Source organism: Podarcis muralis, chromosome 1 (genome assembly GCF_964188315.1).
Source record: "Podarcis muralis chromosome 1, rPodMur119.hap1.1, whole genome shotgun sequence".
Lineage (NCBI taxonomy): Eukaryota > Metazoa > Chordata > Lepidosauria > Squamata > Lacertidae > Podarcis > Podarcis muralis.
The window spans coordinates 41,895,278-41,914,697 of record NC_135655.1 but is presented as its reverse complement, the minus strand read 5'-3'; the positions used below and the strand labels follow the sequence as shown (position 1 = coordinate 41,914,697).

The 19,420-nt window shown below is 44.5% G+C and overlaps 1 protein-coding gene across 6 annotated transcripts in view; it reads left to right on the top strand.

Moving 5' to 3' along the window:
- Window positions 1–19,420, top strand: part of BMF (Bcl2 modifying factor) — a 79,609-nt gene that overhangs the window by 12,577 nt on the left and 47,612 nt on the right. For 3 of the 6 annotated variants that reach the window (XM_028722336.2, XM_028722289.2, XM_028722343.2), the window contains exons 2-4: window positions 2,230–2,332; window positions 5,274–5,594; window positions 8,986–9,149. In XM_028722336.2, coding sequence (XP_028578169.2) covers window positions 2,278–2,332; window positions 5,274–5,594; window positions 8,986–9,149 — 540 coding nt within the window. In that variant the 5' untranslated portion in view covers window positions 2,230–2,277. Of the gene's footprint in view, window positions 1–2,229; window positions 2,333–5,273; window positions 5,595–8,985; window positions 9,150–9,482; window positions 10,045–19,420 lie in introns of those variants that run through there. The other 3 variants (XM_028722314.2, XM_028722305.2, XM_028722351.2) reach the window with 2 other exon arrangements.

The following is a 19,420-nucleotide window of genomic DNA, read 5'->3' as shown; positions in this document are numbered from 1 at the left end:
TCTGGGACAACTTCTATCTCAGACAGATTAAGTGAACTAGTGGATACCAACAGTTCAACCATCTCAGTGGTTCCTAATCGCTTCCTTCACTGTGGCTTCTTGGCATGCTGTAAATAATATAGTTCAATTCATCTTTCACTATCTCGAAATAGAAATACTTGAGCCCCTTCCCTTGAGAGACATCCGTAGTAAACAGATCTCGAACTCTTTACATAAAGCAACAGATCAGGCAGGTGCCAAAAGGAATGATTTTTCAAAAACTGCTTATTTGCTTTGTGTTACTAATAAAAAGGGAGTCATTTCCTCTAGGTGGTTTGGCCACTAATGTGCTGCGAGACAAATACTTAACTAAAGGATCAAATGACTTTATATACCAGATGTGCTCTGCAAAGTACTGCGTTTGTCAAATGGTCTTAATAACTTTGGAGTTTCTTTCGTGTGTGTGTGTGTGTGTGTGTGTGTGTGTGTGTTGTAAGGATGTCTTTTGGCCTCATCCTGAATTGAATTGATGCATTTCAGTCTTAAATCTCTAAGGAACAGAAGGTGCAGGGAAGAGTTAAAAAGGGAATTGTGAAGTCCAGCTTGCTTTGTTTTGGTTAACTGGCAGTGCATGTGTGTCCTATAGCCTTCCTCTTCGCTCTTGAGAGCAGGCAAGTGGCTGCAATGTTTTGTTTGAGGCTTCTTTTTTTCTGAGGGAATGCTGGAGGGAGATGGAAGAATGTATGCATTGTATAGTTCCCAACAGGTGTTTCCAAGTTGGGAGGACTGCAGCACTATTCTAATTTTACATGATTATTATTTTTTTTTAGAAGTTGCTTGCTGAACTGACTTCCTTCTTTCAAAGGGATATGATTATTATTTATTATGCTTTGACAGCTCTTTCAGGAAATGTAGAGCAGCTTATGCAGGGCTCCCAGCTGCTGACCAGGCTGGAATTTTCTATAACGTTATAAATATAACAGCATCAAGTGCCCTCAACTTGCCCTCCTAAGTGATTTCTAGGGTAGGCCATGCCTGTGCTCTATATTCCTTATCCTTAAATAACCACTGTAAAGATTTTCCTCCCTTTAAAAACCTGTTCCTTCTCCAAGCTTATTTGTTTGCATCCTGTCCTTCTTCCAAGGATCAGAGACTCTCTTGTCAGCCTCCCAGTCTGGTGAGGTGGATAGCCTGAAGGAGAGTGCAGAGTTTCTCCCAAGCTTCATGCTCAGCGAAGCCCAATGTCCTGGTCACTGCACAAAATGCCCCACAAAGGCAGCCCTATGGTCTCTTCTCTTGGACTGAGCCCCACGGAACACAGCTGAACTTGCTTCTTGGTAACCGTGCATCAGATTGCATTGTAAGGGAACACTTTGGCTTTGAGATCTGCTGTGCATAGAATCTTATTGAATGTTTCAACAAGTGCTAGGGAACCTGTGCCTCTCCAGAAGTTTTCATAGGATCACAGAATTGTAGAGTTGGAAGGGCCCCCAACGGTCATCTAGCCCAACCCCCTGCAATGCAATAATCCTGCCCACAGCTGCCCATAGGTGGGTGGTGCTGGGCTGCAATTCCCATCAGCCCCCACCAACATGGCCAGTCATCAGGGATGAAGGGAGCTGTAGTGCAACAAGCTCTGGAGGGCCTCGGGTTCTCCACCACTTTTATAGATCTCTGCAAGCACATTTTTTATAGTGAAATATATAGTATAAGGCCCTGACTACAGTGGCAGCCGGTGTCTCGAGACATTTATGGGGATTTGGGGCCTACCCTACTAGATAACCATGCTTCAGTCATGAGCTCGGGTGCAGGGCCGGTCGGAAGTACCGCGAGTGATAGCAAGGGCCAGCAATATCCTTCCTGCCCCCAGGCCCCATTGTTCAAAACATGGCCAGCTCTGTTCTCCTCTTTTTTTACTTTTACAGCCACTTCTCCTTCCATTTGCAGTTTCAAGACTTGTCCTTTTCCACTTGCCCCTTGCTGACTTTTCACTTGGAAGGTTGTCTGAATTCATGTAACCGAAGGCACCTCCCAAGAAGCGGAAGGAAAAGCTGAGAAGATTCTCTTCTGCAACGTGTATTGCGAGCTTCCAATGCAACTAGAAGGAAAAGCAGAGCATGTGGTACTCTTCCCCCGCCCCCTCTCCTCAGCCTGGACCAACAAGATATTACTCTTACTGTTTCAGGAAATGTTTACTCCTATTCCACTTACTTGTAATCTGTAATCTTCATCTTTCCTCTTGTACTTTAGATATGGTGTGTGCATGTTCTGGAACTTTGAGCTTAACAGCCCAGTGTTATGAATTCCTATATAGAAGTCACATTAACCTCAGTGGCAATGGACTTATTTCCAGGTAAGGGTGATTATGATTGAAGCCATCTAGTATCAACTTGCACATCTTGACTCTGAAGTAAGCTCCATTGAGTTCAGTGGCGACATCCTATGCTTAGGCTCTGGATTTACATTACTTCTCTTGCAGTGAATTCAGAAACAATTTGTTTATGTTGCTGCCTTCTGGTCTGTCTTAAAGTTCTTCTTACTGCTAGTTAAACTACAACTCTATGCCTGTTGCATGGATCTGAATAGCGGGGCGTAGCTGACATGAAAACCAGATCATATGAACATCAGAAGACCAGGCCAGCATCCTACCTGGTCCAGCTTCCTGTTTTCACAAGCAGGAGCTGAGCTCAACAGCATTCTCCCCTCCTGTGGTTTCCAGGAACTGGTATTCAGAAGCAGTATTCTGTTTAGTGAGGATACATCACATAGGTTGAATCATTCAGACGTAAGACAGCTTCACAGCAGAGTGAAACTTATCTGGAATTGGACTGTATTTGCAGCTGAATCCTATGCAGGTTCAGTTGGAAGTCCTTCTGGTTTCTGTAAGACTTATTCCCAAGGAGAAGCATGCAACACTCCTCTGTGCCAAGACTCTTGATCAAAGTATTGTAGGTTATATTGCACAAACCACTGCAAAACAAATGACCCAAAGATTGAATTTCACTTCCTTGTTCAGGGTCTGGAGGCATTTATTTGTGTGTGTGTGTATGCGTTTAGATTATGCTACTTTTAAAAGGAATAACAAGGGACTTAATTGCTGGTTGTAAGGAGCTTTAAAAACACTACATTGCCTGCTCTTGTAATCTCTGACCCAAAGGCATGCCCGTGGACATCTCTGTTTTTTATGTTCAAGCATTTTATGGACTGCTAAAAGGAACTGAAGCCTTTTCTTTTTCGCCACAGCTTTTCTTCCGAGGTGGTCACCAAAAACTACTTCTTTTGAGCAGTTCAGTTTTAACAGAGAAGGGAGAGATATTTGGATTTGGGAATTCATCAGAAGAGCCTTTCTTGGAAGATAAGGCCATGTTCTACTCTGTTGCAGTATGCCTCTGAATAACAGTTTTTGGAAATCAAAAGTGGAAATAGGGACTGTTGCACTCATGTTTTGCTGGTGGGCTTACCACTGGTATCCATCTGGTCACTATCAGAACATGATGGTGGCCTTTGACACAATCCCAGCAGAGCTTTCCTTATGTTTTTTCTGTCTTAGACTTATGGCAATGCTCTGTCTTCCATCTCAGTGCCTTTTGATCTTTCTGTGCAGAAGAATGAGAATTACAAGTTGTTGAACTTCCGTCCACTGCACAGAGGTGGTGGGTGGTCTTCTCTGGCAGCTGGGACACTCAAGACTTCTAATATACCACTCAGGCATCAGGTTGGCTCTTCTGTATTTCTCTATTCAGTCTGCTGGCATTTCGGTGGATGCAGAAGTTTTGAGAGGGGGGCTTGGTCTTACTTCTTCCCTGATTATTGAAAGGCCAGTTCTGTTGGGCAACATCCCAACAAGCCTCTTCCTCCCCAAGACCCTCATTCATCCTCTTTTCCTCTGTTGACTACATCATTCAGACTGGCAACAGCACCCAACATCCTTCACTTCGTTGGGTTCCATCTTGTGTGGGCGTTCTTGGAAATCAGGTGGCTGATCAGATGGCTAGGAAGGCTTTGGGATAGAGGGACATTGATCTTGGACATAAATGGACACAGGTGAACAGCAAAAGCAGTGGAAGGTGGGTTCTGTAGGTTGGAAGTTATTCTCCTTTTCTCCAGTATTGGAGGATTTTTGTATTTTTACAATGGCACACAAGTTAGTTGGCTCAAGAATTTTCATGGGGCATTGTGCTCTCTGGGGTGGCTTGTACTCTGGATGTTGTGAGGTTTGTAGGATGGAGAAAACAATTCATCATGTTCTACGGGATTGCTTGCTGTATATGGAAGACTTAGGACCGCTATTGTGTAGTTTTGTGATGTCTGTATGTTACAAGTTTTCTGTGGGGGTTCAGTGGGGTTTTTCTCTGGGGTTCAGTGTTTGATAGTTTATAGCAGTTCATGAAGGATACAACGCTGTGGTTGAAATGTGGCCTTTCCCCAGACTTGCTATGCCATTAAACCTGGAGGAGAGGCTGCAGTTATGAACAGTCACCAGCAATTCCCAACTTGTTACTCAAGAAGGAAGTAATGCTGTCTCCCACCAAGAAGCAGTTATAAGCCTCTTATTGAGAACTTCTATTGATTTGATCTCCTTACGCTGGCAATAAGAAGTTCATCTTCTGTCTTGTCTTTTTGGCTAAGGTGGTTTGAGTTGCCAGTGACCAATCTGCTCCAGGTGTTTATAGGATTATAAGGGTTCTCTAGATCCATTTTGATCTCGGTTTGGAATATTTTATCAACGTAGGGCACGCTTTGGATTTCTTGGCTTGGTTACCAAACAGTCACCATCCAGTCCTACTTGATCCTCAAGAGTTTCAGCAGTGTATTGCAACTAAATCCCAGCGTTTTGTAGATCCTGCTAGTTGTGATTAGGTTCCAGCACCTGGTGTCCCAATTCTATTCTTCAGGTACATTCATCAGTCCCAACTAATACCTTGAAACATTTTTGTGTGATTGTAGAATCCTCTGGATTTATTGAGGACTTTGAAATCTAAGCACTGGGTATGGAAGGTCTTTATACATGTATATGTGGTTGTGATGAGCTAGCATGGTATTTGGATTCTAAAACATTCATCATGGAAGGCTTTTCTTGGACTTCCTCCTTGTGGCTACCGAGTTCATAAAAAGTCTGAACCTTTGGGTGCAAAGGAGGGAAGACTGTCCAGTTGGCCTCCATCATTTATCTCTTTTATCCCAAGCCTAATTCACAGGCTGTTTCGTGAAGAAGGCGCAAAGAAAACCATGCATCCTCTCTAGGATATTCAGTGGCATTTTATCTATTTTCTTTTTTTAAAAAAAAATTGCAGGTGAAATGGATTCCCCTGACTACCTGGAGGAGGATTTCTCCAATCTAGATGGGCTGGAGGATGATGTCTTCCACTCTGAAGACTGTGGACTTGCCAGTCAACCCAATGAGATGACATTTCCTGGCATTTTCACACAGAGTAAATCTTACAACTGCCTTCTGGGGAGATTCCAGCTCTTCCCACTTACACACTGTTGCGGCCCAGGCACCAGGCATGCCAAGCAGCAAGATAAGGCAACTCAAACCCTCAACCCATCCTCTTCTAGCCAGGATGTCATGTTACCTTGTGGAGTCACTGAAGAGCCCCAGAGACTCTTCTATGGTAAGAATGATGGATGTTTCTATACTTTTGCACTCAATGAATTGTCATGTGTTAGTATTCATGGCATTCTTAGGTTACTTCTTATTCTTCTAAAGAAATATAGTTCTCTCTTTGTGTGGGACAAAGGACTGAAGTTGGAGGATCTTAAAATCTATATGGTCAGTACTGCACCATGATGCATGAAATTGGATTTGGGGAAAACACAATTCATTACCACAATTCATCTGAGTTCTGAAAACCTCAAAATATATATGCTATTTTAAAGAAGCAAGTTCCGTTCCTCATGGAACTTATATTGTCAAAATAGCTCCTTTATATTTCTTCTAAAGGCAACAAACTGCTTAGAGCAGGGTTTCCTAAATTTGGGTCTCCATCTGTTGTTGGACTACAATTCCCATCATCCCTAGCTAGCAGGAGTACTGGTCAGGGATAATGGGAATTGTATTCCAAAAACAGCCTGAGACCCAAGTCCAGGAAACCCTGGCTTACAGTATCTAATTGAAGTGTGGATATTTCAAGGAGGGAGAGGCCTGTCCCATATAATCCACTACATCTCACCAACTTCACAACAAGGAACAAAACCTTGCAGCATACCTGAATGCCTTCTTCTCAACATAAAAAATGTGTTGGTTCAGTGGTACTTTACATCACATATATGGCACTTATACCTGTATGTCTACCAATGGGATTCAGTTAAGTTCATGCATCAAATATCCACCCATCAGCAGTTTATATTAGGCACACAGACCTATAATGTCAGATATAAAGAGCAAGAACAGTAAGATATCAGTGGCTTACCATGTTAGTTTCCCTGGACACAGTGTTGTAGATCTCAGAGTTACTGTTCTTAGGAACATCAAATCGTGGGGATAAATGGTGCATGAGATAGTAAAACTGGGATTCATTCAGAAATGTGAGAGAATTAGCCTGGACCTTCATAGAGATTGTGGTTTCTTTGCACAATTAGCACTAAGCCTGCACCTTACGCACATTTAACTTGTGCTCATTCAGCTTCATGCACTTGGCAAGTTTAAAATAAAAATAAAAAAGGGGATGGGCATCTGGGAAAAAAGACTTTGGCAATCCTACCCACCATTGAACCCAATGTGTTTTGACTATACGCAATTTTAAGCGAGATCCATGAAATGTACTCTCCGCTCCGCCCCAAAGTTGTGGTCTTACTGAGTTGCTATCCCTTTAAGAACTGCATACAATGTTTTCTTTTGATCAGCTTTTAACAGACTAAATTACCTGGCTTTCCCTGGTTTCAATTTAGCATGTGAAGAGCTTTTTGCCTATGCAAGCTCATGCAATTTAGCAATTTAAAAGCTTCTTCATAGTGAAACAAATTTCTGCCCCGCTCCTTATTTGCGATCCCCTCACACGGAGCTCAGAAGGAAGTCCCATTAAATTACTTCCAAGTAAGTATGTACAGGACTGCAGTCTAATTGATTGAAAATCTTTTGTTGGAAAAGGGAACCTGGTGAACTGGGCAGGAGATCTTTTGAAAAGGTGTTAATTATTTTTAAAGCAGCAGTGCTTAGGAAGTGTGGGGACTTGGAGTAAATATTCTTCTGCCTCATGAAGGAGGGAATGCCTCTGCAAAGAGATTGCCTGCTGGGACACATTCAGGTACCAACTAAAAACAGAGAATACATTTTTCATGAGCACCATTGTTCTATCCAAATGCAGATGCCATCATTTAACATGACAATCCTAATGGGAAGGACAACTCAGAGGTGGATCTGGCACCAAATACAAAACCCTATTGGTGGGTGAGGGGGTAGTGGGATACAGTTTTTCCTTTCCCACTTGGTAGAGAATTAACTGTGCCAGCTGCAGGGCTGACGTACTTTAGAACTATGGAAGGGAGTCTAGGAAACAAGATCCACAGCATCCTCAGACATGCAGACCTTCCAAATCTGATGGCAGAGAGCAGGCATAGGCAAACTCGGCCCTCCAGATGTTTTGGGACTACAACTCCCATCATCCCTAGCTAACAGGACCAGTTGCCAGGGATGATGGGAGTTGTAGTCCTAAAACATCTGTAGGGCTGAGTTTGCCTGTGCCTGGCAGAGAGGGAGGCCCACAGCATCCAACAACCCCCAGATGTTGGGCCTATTTGAAATCAAATCAATCACATAACGGGGGCAATTCAGGGTCCATGATTCTGTTTGGGGTTGTTTTTTTACAGAAAAATAATGTAGCATTTACAGTGTTTGCATGTTCCTCTGTGGGTTTAAATCAGAGGTGGTGAACCTTTAGCCCTCCTGATGTTGTTGGATTACAACACCGATAATCCTTGACCAGTGGGGCTGGGGCTGATGGGAATTGAAGTCCAAGGACACTTGGAGGGCCATAAATTCCCCATCTCCAGTTTAAGGGGACGGTTGAATCTTTTTATCTGCTCCAAAAAGGTGCCCAGCTGGCCCCGTGATACTTCTCATGAAATTCTATGAACTGCTGTTGCATAAAGCAAGGAATCCGTGGTCCTCCAGATGTTTGCTGGGCTTCCAACACCCATCAACCTCTGCCAGCGAGACCAGTGGCTGGGTGTGATGAGAGCTGGAAAATCAAGCAAAATCTGGAGGTCCACTGATTCACTGATTTCCTATCATTGGCTTAGAGACTAAAAGTGACCTATAATGTGGCACATCCGAGTCCGTAAAACACACAAAGGTTTGTGAACAAATTCATCGGAAAAATACAGTAAAACCAAATGCTCATCCAACAATACTATAAGAAGGATAAATTCCACCCCACCTATGATAAGATGAACACGACAAACAGGCCAGAAATCGTGCTGAAGTATGACACCAATTAATAACCAAAAGCTTGGACAACCAGGGAAGTCTTCTGGTGTTGAAAAGCTGACAGTGATAGTGCCTCGTGTGTTTCTCTGGGGGGAGCATTCCACAAACAGAGTGGCCCATTTTTGCACTGCCAACCTCTGCACTTCCCTCAGAGGAGCCACTGGGGAAACTGCCCCATGGAGGGCTTCCTCTTTTACCTGTGAGCAGACTTAGGTTTACCCAGCAGAGGCAGCAGTACTCTAGGGTGGCTGTGAGTGTCATTGTAGTTTCCTACAAAAACCCAGAGGTCCCAGTGTAGTGTCATCCTAGAGCATTGTGGGAAATTAAAATGGACTCTTATAGACTCAGTTGCCCACTGTGGAGGGTCCTGAGCAGGTATTGTCATGGATCCCTTAGCTGTCTAAAAGGTGGTTGAAGTTTAGCTATAAGTGCTTTGCTGAATTCAAATGAGACATTTTATTTCCTTGATTATGATCTTGATTTTGCTGTATTCTCTTCCGGTGTGCTGTTCATGGCAGAAGGATTGTTCACATACGTGAGAGGCTATAAGCCCCTGACTCTTCTCTGATGTTTGGCAGGGAACGCCGGGTTCCGTTTACATGTCAACCCCATTGGTTTCTCATTGAGTCCACACCTCCGGGAGGAACCTCGGGAAAGCCCACAGGAACTGCGAACTGAAGTTCAGATTGCACGGAAGTTACAGTGCATTGCGGACCAGTTTCACAGGCTGCACCTACAGAGGGTAGGTTGTCTTTTGGGCAAGGAAAGTGGAGTGTTGGTGGTGGAGTGAGGGGGGGGACTTTTATTCACTGTCGAGGATGCTTTATTTGGTTTGGCAAAATGTGTTCTCTCTTCTTTTTCTGTTAGATAGCCTACACACACACACACACATTACTGTTTTAATAATATACATTTGGGAAATTGTTTTTTGAACCACATTTTCTCTTTGTTCAATGGTCTTTTTAAAAATAATCATTCTGTTTTATTTTTCGGGGGTTTTTCCGCCCTCCTTCGCACAAAGCATCAGACTGCAGAACAATATTATTTCTTTACATAAAGCCAATTTCTCTTGCAGCACGACCAACGAATAGGCCTCATGAGGAGTTATGAAGTTAGGAGCAGGCTTCATTCTTAATGGCCCTCACCAAATCCTGTAGGACCGAGTGAGAAGTCAGCAAAATGGTTGAGGAAAGGGCCTATCTGCTCTTCTCAATAAACTGTGGGTTGACTCATGCCAGAGAGCGAGTTTAGCCCCCACCCCAGATATATGCCTCCGTACCGTACATACTTTTGGTTTCTCACATGCATTCTCCCCTCCTCCTGCTCTTCTAGCTTTTTCACTTCAACTATCCCAAAGTCTCCTGCTCCCTCAAATTCCCCTTGTAGAATCATAGAGCTGGAAGTGATTTAGTCCAATCCCCTGCTCACTGCAGAAACTGCAAGCATGATGCGAATGAGGACCCCTAACAACTCTCAGCACCCTTAACAAACTACAGCCCCCAGAATTCTTTGGGAGGAAGCCATGACTGTTTAAAGTGGTATTGTAGTGCTTTAAATGCTTGGTGTAAATGTGCCCTTGGGCTGGACTGCAGTGTACAGTATTGATAGCCACATTAAAGGATCCTGGCTCCAACCCACTATTTAGGAGTACTGCTTTGTGTTTTAATTTCTTTGCAAGGAAAGGCACCTGTATAACCACAAGGTGTCAGAAGTTTCACCTTGGGCTTTTCTGATTTTTTTAATATGTCAAACCAAAGGAAGAAAGTTAAGGTCTTGGAACTTCAGACCTCTCTTCTTTGCAGTCTGAGAAGAGCTAAGGTCACCTCTGGGCATAGGGTGGCCCCTCTGCTCTACATCCCCCCCAGACCCCCAATTACTTCTGTGTAAACTACCCTCACTGTTGCTGTGGCTGGTCTCTCCTCAGCCCATGTGGAACATTCTTAAACAGAAATCTCAGTGCTGAAACAAAAATAAAAATTCCCAGAATTCTTTGGGGGAGAGCCAAGACCGTTAAAACCAGTTTGTTTTAACATACCCAGAATGATGCTATCTGGGCCTGGGCAGATTTCCACTTCAGCTGTGAAGACTTGCATGCCAGAGCTTATCATTGCTGTGGGTTCTGCTTCTCTTCCAAGGATGAGTGCAAGTTGTGTCACAGGGCCAAAGCCTTGGTCCGGGGCCAGAGAGTTCTGTAACCGAACATACCAAGCTTTCTAAAAAGGAAACCTGCACTTTTTAATAATATGGATGTCTCTTTGTAAGATAAGATGTTCATCTGAGCCGTTTTAAGGGACATAAATTCAGGCGCATTGTCTCGCTGTGGCTGTTTCCAACTGGATGGAAGTGGGAGCAAGATTCAGGAAGTTCTTGTGGGTTTGGGTCATGTGCGGAATGGATCTGGGCAGTGGCTGTGGAAGGCGAGAGTCTGACATTCTGCATCCATAGATGTTTCCTTTAGGCATTCTGGGACAGCTGTCTATGCAGATTCGGGATCAACCCAGGGAGAAGGATGTGCATGCACTTTTTTTTTTGGCTCATGTCCCACATGGGGCCAGACATTCACATTCCAGCTGCCCATTGTTTATCTCAGAGTCTTGTGCTACCATCTTATTTATTCCCTTCATTCTCAGGACTTCTTTTTACATTGTTGGTTGGGGTATGGTTGCACTTGAGCTAGGGTTTTTCTTTGGCAGGTGTGTGGGTGGGTGGGTGGGTGTGTTCAAGGCAAAAGAGTGCAGTCTCCAAAGTTATTTGATCTAAGAAAGCAGATGTGAAAAAAGGTTAACTGGAACATTTAAAACCAACTGTTCATACTGTCTGGTGGCATCCTATTTTGTTGCTTTGTGTGCATGTGGAACGTTCACATGGGGAGGGATTTTTTAAAATAAAAAAATCTCCCCTACCACCACTATGGACATCATTCTCTCCCCCACCCCTCACTCCTGCCCTTAGATAGTATTTCTTCAATATCCGTCCTGGAACTCATCTGTGGCGTAGCTAACTTTGCCCAGAGTAGTAAAGGTTAACTGGGTGCCTTTCCCCCCTCCTTCTTCTGTCAAAAAAGTCCTGAAGGGAAGCCACAGAACTGGTTGTAACTCGACCCTTTCCATCTGGGGAGTGTAGCTATCCGATGTCTTTGTCTGGGAAATGTGTCCAAGAATGCCCCAGGAGGAGGGGGGGGGGGAATAAAACCTGTAACCCAAAAAAAGAAAATTGGCCGGTCCCCTCCCTTTTCTTCATCTTCGGGCAAGGAGTGTGTGTGTTGCCGTGGCACCCGGGTCCCTGAGGAACTGACTGCAGAGCAAAAGGAGGGTGAGAGAGAGACTTTCTGTGGAGGCCGGAGAATCGCGTGTCAGCCAAGCATGTGGAAGAGTTAGTAAACAAAAGCATCCCTCTTTACTACGACCTCATGCAGCCAAGAGAGGAGGGGCTCTTTCCCTTTCAGCTGAAATAATAGAGTGTTGTAAAGGAGAGGGAGAGTCCTAGCTGAACATTTGTTTTGTTTTTAAAGAGAGAGAGAAGCCCTGGACACAGGTGGGGAAGAACTTAAGCGCTGGGTCTTCACCGCTCAGTCTTTGGACTGATAACTGGCACTCTGTTGGCAGGGAGACTTTTTGTGTTTGTACGGAGCGATGTTTGAGACCATTGAAGGTTTTATTTATCGCTACACTTATGCTAATACCGTCTTTTCCTTCCCGCCTCGCTCTTTGCCAACTTTCTCCTCTCGTTTTTGGCAAAGATAACAGAGCGCTGTCCAGTCGCTTTTCTTTCGGTTGGGAAGGACGTCGGAGGCCAAGGAGACTTTGTCTTGCCCGTGCAGTTGCCTCTGTCTGGTTCAACGGCTCCAAATGGCACTTTTGGAGCAACCCAAAAGTTGGCCAAAGGCTGTGGCAAGCAGCTTCTGTTCTGCTTCGCTGACAGGACAGCACGTAAACCGCTGGGGGAGTCTCCAGGGTGCCAACTAAAAGCTGAACTAGAGTAGATGTACTTCTGGTGGCGTCCCACCAGCGGCAGCACCTGGAAGTAGAGCAATCTAGGAGTGAGACAGGGCAGCCTTCTATCCACAGGATGCGAGGCTCCCCCATTTCCCTACATGCTCATAGATCTGGCCTGATGTTATGGCAGCCACCATAGATAGGTCTCAAGGAGATTTGCAAATATACCACAAAACAGCTAAAACAGTTTTTAAAAACAACTGAAGATAGGCCTAAAAACAGTACAAGATGAACACCTAAAGCAGAGACCTTTTCCTTGTCAATATTGGAGACCAAGATTCTCTGTAAATTTATCAAAGAAGATAAGCTATGGAGCTGCTGTTTGAGGTAGAAGACTATCCAAAACCAGGCTTCCAGCATTTAAAATGTACATAATTCCATGTGCATATTCTCTATGGGAGTTTCATTGGGGTTTGAGCTGACTCGTATTCAAAAAGATGCACCCAGCTCTCTTCAACTGCTCTATTAATTTATTAGACAAATTACACTCTCTTTAATATTCAGTTTATGTGCTTTCAGTGTAGTGGGCCCAAGCCTGTGGAACTCCATGCTAACTGAGATTAGACAGGCCCCCTCCTTGCACATACTGTAACTAATACTTCCTTGCTCCATTTTAAGGTGGTGTTTGGCTTTATGATATGTTCTCATTGTCCCATTTCCTGTGGATTTATTTTTACGTATACTGCATAAAAATGCAGTCAAGCAGTATTGATACAGGGTAGGTAGGCAAAGTAATGTTAAAGTCAGATTCTGATTTGCAGGATACCAAAGTACATTAATCCATCTTTTTTAAACATTAAAAAAAATGAACCATTTTGAGGTTCTTTATTTGCAGGGCCTCAGACTTGATTGTGGGATGCCATCCCGTCTAAGGAACAGGTGTTGGATCCTTTGTGTGCAGAACATGGACCTATAGTGTTTGCTCACAAGTAAGACCTGCTGAGTTCACTGAGGCTCATGGTGCAATCCTAAGTATAGGAAGCTGGTGCAATTTATGACGGATTAAATTAATCTGGTGTTAAATTACCATTGGGACAGGCGTGGCGCTGTGGGTTAAACCACAGAGCCTAGGACTTGAAGATCAGAAGGTCGGCGGTTCGAATCCCCGCGACAGGGTGAGCTCCCGTTGCTCAGTCCCTGCTCCTGCCAACCTAGCAGTTCGAAAGCACGTCAAAGTGCAAGTAGATAAATAGGTACCGCTCCAGCGGGAAGGTAAACGGCGTTTCTGTGCGCTGCTCTGGTTCGCCAGAAGTGGCTTAGTCATGCTGGCCACATGACCCGGAAGCTGAACGCCGGCTCCCTCGGCCAATAAAGCGAGATGAGCGCCGCAACCCCAGAGTCGGTCACGACTGGACCTAATGCTCAGGGGTCCCTTTACCTTTAAGTTACCATTATTCCAAGCTCCATTCAGGAGCAAGGCTGATATGGCCTTTATAATAGAGTTTGACTTACACAACAACCCTCTTTGCTTGCATATGTTCCACCGGGTTGCCAGGTCACGTGACTAGGCTGGAAGAGATTTCGAATAGGTGCAGGTCTATCTTTGTCCTGCCCCACTTCTGCAACCCTCCCTATTTTGGACTTAAGTTGGTTCAAGATACACAGACTAAGCCAGAACAGCCATGTTAAGGGACGCATGCCGGCATGTTGCTGGCCGAGCTGCGATGAGGGAAATATGCTTGCGTAGCTCTGGTTCAGCAAAGACAGCCCAAGATCTCCCTATTCTAAATTCACACACCTTGATATTAGATTGCTCTATCAGTCCCAAATAAGGATGCATGGGATTATAGCAATGGGTAAGACCTCTTGCAAATGTTAACTCAACAGTGTGCAGCCTTTTAGAACAGCAACAAAAGCAATCAGTTTCCACTTGACTGTATTTTGGCTAGAGTCTCCTGTAATAGACAGGGAGTCTATAAGAAATGGGAGGCAATTTATTCTCGCGGCACTGAGGGCTGCATAACTGTCAATAAAATCCAGGAGACCTGACTCCAGTCCCCCTGCTCTGGCCTCCAGATCTTGCTGAGATAATGCTTTGGGGCTTCGGGGACATTTATGTTGAAAATGAGTTGTAATTGAGAGCTGTATATATTGACCAATAAAAGTTTATGGCAGTGAGGCAAGAAGGGGAGAAACACAAACTGTTAAATTCCTCCCTGCTTCTGCAGAAGACACACCAAGGGAGGCAAACCTGTCACAGCCTTTCAAAGGTGCTCTTGTCAGTGGTTCTCAATGGGATCATCGGGCAGAGCTTTGATTACCAAGGGCTCCCCCCAAAAGGGGATCATTTCCTTTACCCTTTGCTGCAGTTTCATGCAGAACGAAACTCTGCATTGCACACAATCTCCCCCTTTTTTTCCAATGTTGCTTTTATTAACCCTGATTAGTATGAGGCAATGGAGCCCCAGGCGATGACAACGAAAAGACACCAGAGCCAAGAAATGTACCTCTTTAGGCTGTTTGTGGGGCTTTTTTGGGGGGGGGTGTTTGTTTTTTGAAGTTAGACATAGGAAGAAGAAAAAACGTCCAGGGCGTATGCATGTGTATGGCTGTGCGTGAGAGATGGAGAAGCTGGGTAGTATTTGCTCTGCGGCCAGCACTGTTTAAATCGCTCTCTATATTTAGCCTCTGAGTCATCACAACTGCTGACAAGAGGCTGAATTAGCTGAGACTTTGGTGCTGCACCTGACTGCTGGCCTTTGTGTGTCTCCAACAGAGAAGGAGTGTAGCTCTGTCTCAAGATTTTCTGAGTCGCTTCCTCCGGCAGATCTGAAAGTTCCACTTCTACCTCCAGTTCTGTGTAGTGTAAACACAGGCCACTCCCTCTTCCTCATTCTCCTTGGGACATCAGCTAAAAGATGGCTTAAGTGAAATGATCCTTGTCCATTGGCTTCTTAGGAGAAGAAGGATTTTGTGTGTGTGTGTTGCAAAATAAAGCCGTGTGCTAATAATAATAATAATAATAATAATAATAATAATAATAATAATAATAATTTTATTATTTATACCCCGGCCATCTGGCTGGGCCTCCCCAGCCACTCTGGGCGGCTTCCAAGAAATATTAAAATACTGTAATATATCAAACATTAAAAGCTTCCCTAAACAGGGCTGCCTTCAGATGTCTTCTAAAAGTCTGGTAGTTGTTGTTCTCTTTGACATCTGGTGGGAGGGCGTTCCACAGGGAGGGCGCCACTACCGATAATTTTTCTGCCAACCTGCTTCCATTGACTTGCTTATACTAAATTTTAAGAGCAAGTTAGAAATCGATTCTCAGAACTGGATTGTTGCAGGAAGCATCACTGCAAGTTAGTAGAACTGAAGGAAGTTTGCACTCCTAGGACTATCTGGTCTCCAACCAGGGGCCTTGCTGCCTTCAGATAGCTACTTTGGCAAACTGCCATTTTTCACTCTTTATGCAGCAGTAAGGTAAAGGTAAAGGGACCCCTGACCGTTAGGTCCAGTCGCAGACAACTCTGGGGTTGTGGTGCTCATCTCACTTTACTGGCTGAGGGAGCCAGCGTACAGCTTCCGGGTCATGTGGCCAGCATGACTAAGCCGCTTCTGGCGAACCAGAGCAGTGCACGGAAACGCCATAGTAGTAGTTGACCAGTATTAGCTGCTGTGAATATGTGTAAAGAGGACATCCCCAAATGCTTTGGAAAGGTACATAGCAAGGAAGTGCAGGTGCTTCTTCCTGGTGTGAGCATTCTGAATGCACATTTATCCTTCATACTTGGCCTTCATCACTGAGACAGATTGTTCATGCCTGTACAGTAGTGGAGTATAAAGTGTGGATCTTCTTTTAGTGAAGACATTGGAACTACCAAGGGCCAGCATCTGACATCCATTCTAGAAGCACAGATGAGGGAGAGGATGAGCTGAAGAAGGAAAGAACTTTTTTTTAAAGGCAGTTGGAAAATGAATTGTAGTCTGGAGCACGTATCCTATGACCATACATGCACAGGACCATACTTGTGCAATTGTGCTGTAGGCTGAGAGGAGAGATGGCTTGAGGAAGGCAGAGGAAGTTGCCAGAGGATGTTGAGCTGCACTTTAATTCCCTCCTAGAATATGTTTCAGTTGGGCAAACTATGTGCCAATCCTGCTGTTGATTCTTAATGCATAGGATCAATGGGGAAGCCATCTGGTGGCCTATACACATAAAAATTCACAACCATTTTCTTAAAGCTTTTTGCTTTGTCATCTGAAAGCATACCTTGGGCCAATGAAATGAAGCCACATTTCCCTCTTTTTTTGCTCTGATTGCTTTTTTATTTTTTTTTAGGATAGGCGTGAGTATACTTGCCTTTATGTCATTTAATATTAAGGCTGTGTTTTAATTGTTATAACTGGCTCTGGGACCTTCAGGTGAAGGGCAGGCAATAAATTGTTACAACAACAGTTTGTGATGCTTGTATGCTTGTATTGCTTGACCTGGAACCCTTTTTTCAAAACCCTTGAACAGAGATTGCCAATTCCAAAACCAACAGAGTTGAGAGCCTATGTTGGGTATAGAGCACCCTTCCTTCCTTTTTGTTGCATTCAGAGCAAGAAACTAAACAAACCATCAGAGTTAAGCAAGACAAGAAGGGCCACGTCTTGTGGGCCTGGGAAAATGGTGGTCTGAGGTTATCTTCTCTGGCTTGGAAGTCAACTGGCTCTTGCTACCACTTCCTGCAGCCTCAGTCCTGAAAGACAGAGATGGAAGAGAATGGTTATTTTTAATTGTAAGCATACTGAGGAATAGTCCACTTATACAATCTTACAGCAAATAGATTGGGTCACACATCAGAGGTGGATTTAGGGGAGCACGACCAGTTCGGTCCTCGGGAGGAGGAGGGCTGCAGCTATGATGTAGAATGAAAGGCAAGAGGTGGGGATGCCAAATTTTGGCATTGGACAGGGTGCCTCTGACATTTGAGAGGTCTGCCACTGCACACACACACACACACACACACACACACACACACACACACACAGCAAAATCCTTGGGCAGTGTCTTTCCCCGTACAGACTCTGTGTTGGCCCTTCTTATTGCTTATGTGGCCAGGACATAACTTTTACCCCTCCCCCTGCTTACCAAGTCACTTTTCCCTGAAATATACTGCACTGTTCTGAAATGCTCAGTGGCGTCCTTCTTAAAATAGTTGGGTGGTTTTTTTTGTTTCAAGTCTAATGGGAAGACTATTGTGTGTTTGATGCATTTCCACACACACACCCTTTTCATAAGCTTGCATTTTATGTGACAGGCGCATGGTACCTGAAGGATCTCTCTCATCTTCCCTTCTGAGTTTGGGTTGAAAATTAAATATTGGAGAACCATTAGCACAGCTGGACAGTTTTCTTCCTAGTTCACTAACTTCTTTTTGATAGTAAGAAGAGAGGTGTCTAGGCTTGTGCTTGTTGTTCTGTGACTACTTCTGCTTCCCCTCACTCTGCCCGCTGCCCGCCAACTTCCTTCTCCAACATGTTCCTGACCTCTGTTGCCTTGGGGAACTTGAGTGATTTCCTTGTTTTACCTAATGTGTAATCTGTCCTGTGGCAGCACAGTTTGCCTCCAGGCCCCTGGCAGGCAAAACAACTTTTCAAGTGACTCAGCTTCTGGCTTCTGTGCGCTGCATACTTTGTTTTGCATATCATACTCATTGGTTTGTGTTTTGGTTGCTGGAGTCCCCTTGATTTTCTGCTCCAGTCTTCAGAGTTCCATTTTATGTTGCTGGAATGGCAACTTCAGAGTTAATGCTGACTCCGTCTAGTCCGATAAAAGCTTGGCTGAAGGTTTGGAAGTGGCCACACCTTGGTCTTTTTTAAAGATTGGGCCAAAATGATTTTTTTTTTTTACATCCACGCCATTAATAAAAGTTTGCTCTCTTGTGTAAAGTGCTCAGCTGCTTGAAAAAATCTATTTCATTGCACCAGATGTCCCAATTAGCAACACTGTGATGGAAATAAGATCTCAGATATTTTGAAAAATTACTCTGTGAGTATTTCATCCAACATTATTCCTTTCTTCTGAATTCTTTCTCCTTATCCTCAAAACACACACTTGCACACCTGTAAATGTCTTAGGAAGTTTTTTGAATTCGACACTGGCTGGAATAACATATAATAGATTCCTTGGTATTTACAACAGCTGCTGGATTGACCGTATCCCACAAAGGAACATAATTTATATCATGCAGGACAAGGTTGAATGGCACTTTTTTGAGAGAGAGAGAGGTGGGGTGAGGTGTCTGCAGTGGTCATGGGAGAAGCTGGACCTGTGACACTTAAGCACTTTTAAGTTCTGGAAGCAGGTTCTTTTTATTTTATGCATACTGTTCTATGCTGCCCATTTCCTCAGCAGTGAGAAGTTTCCGTAGGACAGGAGTGGGAACCTTCAGCCCCAGGGCCACATTTTCTGTGGGCAACCTTTCAGGGGCGCAATTTGGGAGCGGGGTGAGCAGGGGCAAAAGTGCATCAGACTCTTAGCTATATCAACAGAACACTGAGGTTTCTACAAATGCATAGGCAAGCAACAGGCATGATCACAGTGCCAGGACACATTTTCACCAAGGAGGGCATGGAGCAAGGCTGGAGAGGGGTGTGGGTCCCTGGGCCTCAGTTTCCTAATGCTTTCTGTAACTGCAGCAATGCTCCCAAAATACACAAGGAGAACATAAATGGAGAAACAAGCAGTATTGCACTCCTGTTGTGCATCCAATATACTACCTCACAACTCATCCCCCGACAGAGGGATATCCTAGACCTCAAGGTGTTTCTTGCCTTCTTTTAAACTCTCTGCCTCTCCCCAGAACTGCTGTTTCTGCACACATAATCCCACTCTTCTTAACTGGGTAAACAGGTTGTCACTTCCTGGGTCTTGCACAGCACGGGTCAGCCAGGTTTATCTTGCCTGGGCCAGATCGGTTCCACAGAGATCCCTCCGTGGGCCGGATTGCGCTTTCCCCCTCGATTTTTGGTGTCTGCTCATGCATAGATGCAATTTTTGGCACCACGGAAGCAAGTCCCCGTGCCG